Source organism: Mandrillus leucophaeus, unplaced genomic scaffold (assembly GCF_000951045.1).
Source record: "Mandrillus leucophaeus isolate KB7577 unplaced genomic scaffold, Mleu.le_1.0 Scaffold7, whole genome shotgun sequence".
Taxonomy (NCBI): domain Eukaryota; kingdom Metazoa; phylum Chordata; class Mammalia; order Primates; family Cercopithecidae; genus Mandrillus; species Mandrillus leucophaeus.
Genome location: NW_012107585.1, coordinates 8,541,503 through 8,550,152, shown reverse-complemented (window position 1 = coordinate 8,550,152; position 8,650 = coordinate 8,541,503). Strand labels below are relative to the sequence as shown.

Here is an 8,650-nt window from a genome sequence, read left to right as displayed (position 1 = left end):
TGTTAAAGAGACAAGAGTCTCGCTTTGTCACCCAGGCAGTAGTGCAGTGCTATGATCATTAACTCATGAAGCCTTGAACTCCTGGGCTTAAGTGTTCACCCCACTACAGCCTCCGAGTAGCTGGAACTACAGGCGTTTGCAACACCTGGCTAATTTATTTAAGTTTTTGTGGAGGCAGGGTCTCACTATGTTGCCCAAGCTGGTCTCGAACTCCTGAGCTCAAATGATCTGCCAGCCTTGGCCTCCCGAAGTGTTGGAATAAGAGGTGTGAGTCACTGTGCCTGGCCAAATGAGCAAAGTTACCACCACATGGAATGGGACTAATCCACAGCCAGGTACCTCTTGATAAAATGCACTGAAGTTAACAGCAGTTCTGTGATGGTCTTGACAGAAGATCATAAACTAAATCTAGTCTTAAGAATACATCAGAGCGGCCGGGTGTGGTGGCTCACGCCTGTAATCCCAACACTTTGGGAGGCTGAATCACGAGGTCAGGAGTTTGAGACCAGCCTGGCCAAGATGGTGAAATCCCATCTCTACAAAAAATACAAAAATCAGCCAGGCACGGTGGCAGGCGCCTGTAATCCCAGCTGAGTCGGGAGGCTGAGGCAGGAAAATCGCTTGAACCGGGGACGCGGAGGTTGCAGTGAGCCGAGATCATGCCATTGCACTCCAGTCTGGGCAACAGAGCAAGACTCCGTCTCAAAAACAAACAAACAAAAAAATGCCTTTCTATAACAGAGAATGAATAGCCACAATCAAATAATTTCCTGAAAGTCAGTATTTTCAATTACAAATTTCACTGTCAACAGTCACCAAAATCACTAACTTTGCACACAGTGTCACTAAGCCTCAATCATCTCATACTTTAAAGTCTTCTAAATTTTGGGAGGAGGGTGGAAAAAATAAAAATAAAAATAGTCTCTTAAACTTGATTTCTGTGGCCAGTTTCAACCCATTTCAGGTACTTCCTCCTTCCTTCCAAACAGTTATTATCCAAAAAGATACAACCAATCACATCACTTCCCAGATTAAGAACTTTTCAAACATCTTATTGTACTTCTCCAGACTCAACTCCTACCACCCCATGGTCCAACAATGAACTTCTATCCATGCCATTCTTTTCAGCAAACACCTACTCATCCTTCAAGATTCTGCAAAGTTTCCTTGAAGCTGATGTTATAATGGCTTGTCTTAGATTTTAATCCCGGCCCCACCACTTATACAATTGAGAAACTTATCATCAATAAAACCATAATATTTCAGTTTTGAAGATTAAATATACAAACATAAAATCCACTCAATACTTTAAGTTTCCCTTTTTTCAGTTCTCCCAAGTAGAACTACTGGTTGGTTCTTTATTCTCACTGAAGTCTGATCAGCCCTCTAGCATACAATTAGTACATTATAACTCACCTGTTAAAATGTTTGTCTTCCCAGTTAAGCTAAGTTTCCAGGAGATAATTATGTCTTACTTCTGTACATGGAGCACAAAGCTTGCCACAGAGCAGATGCTTAAAACGTGTTTCCTAAATGAATTCAAGCTGCTCTCTGAAACCCCAGACTTTAGCTGAGAGCAAATTCTCTAATTTGCATCCTTCTTTTTGCAAAAGGGTAAAGGGAGGGAGGGGGAAGGAATGATAAGAAAAATGCCTATGTCACTATCACTTCTACTTTTCTCTTTAATCAGTTAGGTATTCTATTGGAAGGTTTTCCCTCTTCTCTAAGCACTCCAACAATACGAAATGTCTGCCAAAACCACGTCCAGTTTATTTCTCCCCTCTCCCTTGTCCTCAAATGTGATTAACTGCTTTATACTGTTGATCCTACCATCATAATTTATTTTTCAACCTCTCTTCCTCACTTATGCCACTCGTTTAAATGCTCATTAATTTTGTCTAAAGTTTTATTATAGCCTGGCTAATAAGCCTGCCTCCTTCAACTGTTATCTTGCTGCCAGATTCATCTTCATGTAACTTCACTGCTCCAAAATTTTCAATGGCTTACAATTATCTACAAATCAAGTGCCCCAGAACTTGACCCCAAACCACATTGCCGTAATTTCTGGCTGCCCCTCTTCATGAATTCCACATTACAACCAAACTGTAACACTCGAAACTCCCTCTACACTACTCACTATTAAATACTTTCCTACCTCCACACCTTTGCCTGGCAAGTCCAACCTTCAGCCCTTCTGTCTTGCCTGAATGCAACCTTTCCTTCAAATCCTCATTTGGCTGTGGTTGCCTCTATGAAGTCTCCCCCTAATTTCCTACAAATCTCTCCCCTCCTTAAGGATTAGTCCTTAATCTTTACTACTTCTCTCTTTTTTTTTTTTTTCTGAGACGGAGTTTTGCTCTCAAAGGCTGAGTGCAGTGGCACGATCTTAGCTCATTGCAACCTCCGCCTCCCAGGTTTAAGCGATTCTCCTGTCTCAGCCTCCCGAGTAGCTGGGATTACAGGTGCCTGCCACCACGCCCAGCTAATTTTTGTATTTTAGTAGAGACAGGGTTTCACCATATTGGCCGGGCTGGTCTTGAACTCCTGACCTCAGGTGATCCACCCACCTTGGCCTCCCAAAGTCCTGGGATTACCGGTGTGAGCCACCATGCCCGGCCTATTTCTTGTCTCTTTCTTTCAGCATTCATCATCTTCCCTGTGTAAGTTATGTGTAGACAGATAGAGCCTCTGCCAATTTACATGCCTCCACAGAACTTAGCCGAGGACCTTATACATCAGAGATACTAAGTAAAAATTGTTCATAGTCTTTGTAAATTGTTGGTTATGACGTGGACTCTATTAACAATGTCATCATACTTTCTTACCAAGCTGGCTAACAAAATCCACTCCTTTTACAAAAAGGTAATGTTAGAAAGAAACTAAAAGGTACAGTCTATTCCTATCTCTACTACTGGTTTCTTCAATTAAGCATAAGAAGTTTTTACATTAAGTGGAAGTCTGTATTGTTCTGGAGAGAGTCGACAAGGTAGAAAGGCACCTTTCGGTAGCTTCCACTTTAGTCCTAGTTCACTGACCCTTTGAGGTCACAGGGAATAGATATTATTCTTTACTCACATACGTTTCCAAATTTAAAGTGGTGTTTCACAGGTAATCATCATATAAAAATGTAACAGAAACCTATATTCTGAGCATCTTGCTAAAATAAATGTGATCAGTTTTTCTCACATCTTCAGTTTTTGTGTTTTTTTTTTTTGAGACAGGGTCTAGCACTGTTGCCCGGGCTGGAGTACAATGGCGTGATCTCAGCTCGCTGCAACCTTTGCCTCCCCGGTTCAAGTGATTCTCCTGCCTCAGCCTCCCAAGAAGCTGGGATTACAGGTGCCTGCCACCATGCCTGGCTAATTTTTTATATTTTTAGTAGAGACGGGGTTTCACTATGTTGGCCAGGCTGGTCTTGAACTCCTGACCTCATGATCTGCCTGCCTCAGCCTCCCAAAGTGCTGGGATTACAAGTATGAGCCACCGCACCCAGCCCCTTGGTTTTAATTCATAATTACAGAAAACTAAAACAAGATTTCTAGAGACTGACATTTTCACTGAGCTTTCAAACTTCTCACCAACTAAGCAATTCTCTATGTGGTAAAATCCACCCAGCTCACCTCGCTCCAGGTACACCCCAAGAATCTTTCTGACTTTTCCCTCTTTTTCCCTTAGAAAAGCTCATATACTGTCTCTCTCTGCTGCCAAATGCAGCATACTTGCATTCTTCCGTTTGGAGAAACTCAAATACACTGTATTGGAAGTCAGCCTATTATCTATCTCCAAATCTAATCTTTCTCAAAGTCATCATTTTTAGTGGTGTTCTGGTTTTTCAACTTTCTCAGTTGCAAAACATGGAATTCACCTAAATTTTTTTCTTGTTTCACCATTAAACTGTTTATCTTTTCTTTAATTAACCCTCTTTATTTACTTTTATACCGCTTACACTCTCAACAAGGCACTTATTTACCTCAAACCTACATTTCTGAAAGTGGCCTTCAAATTTGTGGGTTCTATTTCCTCCAAATAATGCAGCATATTAATCTCTTGTCACTTTATTTTCCTGCTCAAAAAACTATTAGGGGCTGGGCACAGTGGCTCACGCCTGTAATCCCAGCACTTTGGGAGGCCGAGGCGGGCGGATTACGAGGTCAGAAGATCGAGACCATCCTGGCTAACATGGTGTAACCCGTCTCTACTAAAAATACAAACAAATTAGCCAGGAGTGGTGGTGGGCGCCTGTAGTCCCAGCTACTCAGGAGGCTGAGGCAGGAGAATGGCATGAACCCGGTAGGCAGAGCTTGCAGTGAGCCAAGATCACGCCACTGCACTCGAGCCTGGGCGACAGAGTGAGACTCCATCTCAAAAAACAAACAAACAAACAAACAAAAAACCCGATTAGGTTGGTGCAAAAGTAATTGCAGTTTTTGCCGTTACTTTTAATGGCAAAAACTGCAATTACTTTTGCATCAACCTAAGTCCCTCATAGATGATGGAGACTATAGCAACAATCTGAACTTCTCTAAGCTAGTATTCTCTAGAATACTCTGAACTTCTCATCTGACTTTCAGGGATAATAACATATAACATTTGCCGAGAACTTACCATGTGCCAAACATTGTTACGCATTTTCCTCGTGTTACTTCACTTACTCAAGAACCCTCTGACGTAGTCTCTACTATTATGCCCCATTTCATGGATGAGTGAATTGGCCAAGGTCACAATGTCAGTAAAAGGCAGAGCCAGGATTTAAACTGAGGTAGACTTCAGCGTCTGAGGTCTCAACCCTGAAGACAAAATGACTTCATCCTACCTATCCTGGTTTCTCACTATACTCCAATCCAGCATTCTGCTACCATCTGCCCTTTCTTCTGTCTCTCCTGAAGATACTATAATAAAATTTGCTACTATATTGTTTTTATTAATCCCTTCCTTGCAAGTTCTACCCATCACCTAAGGCTTAACTCAAACCCTACTTCCTTGAAAACTTCTCTACTTCCCTCTGAACAAAGACCTCCCCCTTTCCTGAATGTCTAATTCATTGTTATAGTCAATACCATTTAATATTCCCTAGATGTTTCTCATTAACTAGACCTTAAACTCCTTAATGAAAAAGTATCCTTTTCCCCATCCTACTGCCTATATACCAATACAAAGTAGAGAAGGAAATGAAAAGAATAAACCTTTTGCCGGGCGCGGTGGCTCACACCTGTAATCCCAGCACTTTGGGAGGCTGAGGTGGACAGATCACCAGAGGTCAGGAGTTCGAGACCAGCCTGACCAACATGGAGAAACCCCGTCTCTACTAAAAATACAAAATTAGCCGGGCGTGGTGGCACATGCCTGTAATTCCAGCTACTCCAGAGGCTGAGACAGGAGAATCGCTTGAACCTGGGAGGCAAGAGGTTGCAGTGGGCCGAGATCACGCCATTGCACTCCAACCTGGGCAACAAGAGTGAAACTTCATCTCAAAAAAAAAAAAAAAAAAACCTTCTCCAAAAGATTAGGGGCCTCCTGTCAACATAAATTATCGGTGGGTTGGTCTGAATAGTGTAATACTATAAAAGCTACTTTAGGAATGACATAAGCAATTTAACAGCATGGTCTTCATATACTGTATTTCATCAATTCTAACGTATTTTTAAAATTTTTATAGGGCTACATCTTCTAATTATGTCATGTCCATCTAACTGGTATCACTTTTTCTTAGTGGAACCTAAAACAATAGTGTACCTTATAAAATATGGACTCCTAAATTTGATGAAAGAGTACAATAGCTCTCTACTACATCTGCCACACAAAGGTGAAGAAACCAAACTAGTATACTTTTCTAATATAGTAATAGCATTTCATGAACTAAATTCTCATGTTAGTTGCTGTACCTGGAACTTTATACGAATCATTTGACTTAAGATGTAATCATTATCTTCATTTTACAGACCTTAGAAAAGGACCCTGGGAAAGTTACTTGAATAGAGAAATCAAGTAACCTGCCTGGGGTCACAAACCCGGTAAGTGCTGCAGTCAAAATGCAAGACCTGGTCTGTAACTCCAAACGCAAATAATATAACCAAGTAAGACCAATATTGTAACCTAACTCAACAAGCCCTACAAAAAGTTTCACCGCCTACTCTTGCTGAGGTACTGTGTGCTAAGTTTATTTCACTATCGAAGATACTCAATAAATAATGAATTGTTAGAATTTTTTAACTCAATGACATCATTTCTCCTTCTACGGTACTTAAATGTCAGATGAGGTCTCTACTGTAGTCACAGAATGTAAGGTCCATGTGAACAAGGATCTTTTGACTTATTCACTATTCAAGCCGCAGCACCTAAAACATCACTAGGCACACAGTAAGTTCTGAGAAATATTTACTGAAAAAATATTTACTTGCCCTTTTACTGTCCTGTATCTTCAAATTTTTCTGAAAGTTTCCAAGATGCGAATACATACAGCATTTACAATTCACAAATATTTCTATATTGAAAACGAAGAAAAACACTTGAAAGTGAAAAAGATCTTGATTAAACCTAATGCATATATCATGATTCAAACCAAGAAGACTTTGCTAACTGTCCTACCACCCAACACTCCAACCTCACCTTCTCTCACTCCTTAATGGGCACCCTCCCTATACGATACACCATACAAACTCAAAGCTGCTCGCTTCTTCACAGACAGCCATCAGCCATCAAGTTTTTTCTTTTTTTTTTTTTTTTGAGATGGAGTCTCGCTCCGTCATTCAGGCTGGAGTGCAGTGGTGCAATCTCCACTCACTGCAAGCTCCGCCTCCCGGGTTCACGCTATTCTCCTGCCTCAGCCTCCCGAGTAGCTGGGACTACAGGCGCCCGCCACCGCGCCCGGCTAATTTTTGTATTTTTAGTAGAGACCGGGTTTCACCGTGTTAGCCAGGATGGTCTCGATCTCCTGACCTCGTGATCCGCCCGTCTCGGCCTCCCAAAGTGCTAGGATTACAGGTGTGAGCCACCGCGCCCGGCCACCATCAAGCTTTTTCTACATAGTCGTTCGCTTTGTCTGGGACGCCCTTCCCCACCTTCTCATCCAGTCCTTGCCATCCTTAACTCAGGATCTTCCAAGAAGCCCTCCTTTGATAGCTAGACTAGCGTACACCTTGAGGACCTGCAGGCTGAAATAACCTAGCTGCACATCTCTATTCCAAACGGACTGTAAGCTTCTTCAGTCAGAGTAGCCAGACACAAATCACTCAGATTGGGAAGCTGTTAATTCATGCCTCCTGCTCCCCAGCACTCCTCTCCCCCAGCACAAATTCACCAAATGAAAAAGATGGGGGAAAAAGCTTAGTACCACCAAATGTCAAACTATTATTATAATGCATAAAAATATAGTGAGTAAAAGTCATTCTGTGGCTACCAACACTTGCCTCCACAATAAAGGACTCGAAGTGGGTAATCGGCATCTAACTTGGCACTGTTCCTTGAGTCTCCTTTGCAATCAGCCCCGCTGGATTCCGAAATGTCAGCAGCCATTTCACAAACCTGTAAGCAAGGAAAATAACACACCCTCACTATTTTAGAATGAAGACCCCAGAAGAACAGCATTCTTCTCAATAGAAATCCCCCCAACCCGCAGCTGTTTCCATTTTGTTGTTGAGTGGGGGACACAAGCTGCATTCGATTCATAAAATATAAGCAATCCCAGGCACAAGATCTCCTTGGTCCACAGACCTACAGGGAAGGAAGCAGCAAATGGACCATGAAGGATGGGGCAGAGGGACTCACTAGTAAAAAGAGGAAGCAATGGGGAAGGAAAGATGGGGTGAGTACCCTAGGCAGACACGGAGCAAAAAGGTCTAAGGGTGGTCTGGGAGGGATGCAAACTGCACTAAGAGAGAAGGGCTACAAAGGTGCCGAATGCAGAGGCTGGAAATGCCAAGGAACGAGGGGTGGGTCATCAGAGGAGCCCGGGGTGCACGGTGTGGGGGCAGCTAAACGCCACGGGAAGGGCCTGGGGACTCTAAAAAGGGCATGGGAGGGGGCGGGGTGACCAGAGCCTAAGGAGGATGTGAAGAGAAAACGAGGACAGAATGTAAGAGCACTGAGGGGACAAGGGCGACCAGGTCTGAGGCGAAGGAGCAACCCCGGAGACGCCAGAAGGGGCCCTTGTGGGCGGGGGTGTGGAGACGCCCGGCCCGGCCCCCTTCCGCCAGGCAGCATCTCAGCTTCCCCCACACTCTCTACGAGCTTCTGGGGAGCGGGAGAAGCACTTGGTGTCGTTACCCAGGCGGTCGCACAGGCCCCGCCGGCTCCGCTCCCGCCGCTATCGCCAGCTGAACCGACACATGCAACTCGCCTCCCCGGCCACGGCCGCCCGAAAGCCAGTCCGCCCGCAGCGCTCCCGCGAGACAATGAGCCTTTATCGCGAGACTCCGACCGCCGCTGGGCGGATGTCGCGAGAAGCCGGAAGACGGGGGCGGAGAAAAATTGGCGATCATGCGCCTTGCGCTCCAGGGCGGAGGGCGTGGCCAAGCGGCCAAGAGGCGGGCCGCCGGTAGGCGGTGCTAGTCACCCGTTGGAGAGGATGAATCCTCCAGACGGGTGTGCCGAGGGGAGCGCGACTTGGAAACGCGGAGAGTGCACGTGAGTCAGAAATGACTCCCTATTAATG

At 44.2% G+C, this 8,650-nt stretch overlaps 1 protein-coding gene across 2 annotated transcripts in view; it reads right to left on the bottom strand.

Annotated features, from left to right (window-relative positions):
* Nucleotides 1-8,433, bottom strand: part of DENR (density-regulated protein) — a 20,549-nt gene extending 12,116 nt beyond the window's left edge. For both annotated transcript variants that reach the window (XM_011964512.1, XM_011964513.1), the window contains exons 1-2: nucleotides 8,263-8,433; nucleotides 7,407-7,521 (exon numbers count right to left, since the gene is read on the bottom strand). In XM_011964512.1, coding sequence (XP_011819902.1) covers nucleotides 7,407-7,512 — 106 coding nt within the window. In that variant the 5' untranslated portion in view covers nucleotides 7,513-7,521; nucleotides 8,263-8,433. The remainder of the gene's footprint in view (nucleotides 1-7,406; nucleotides 7,522-8,262) is intronic.
* Between the last annotated feature and the right edge of the window lie 217 nt (nucleotides 8,434-8,650).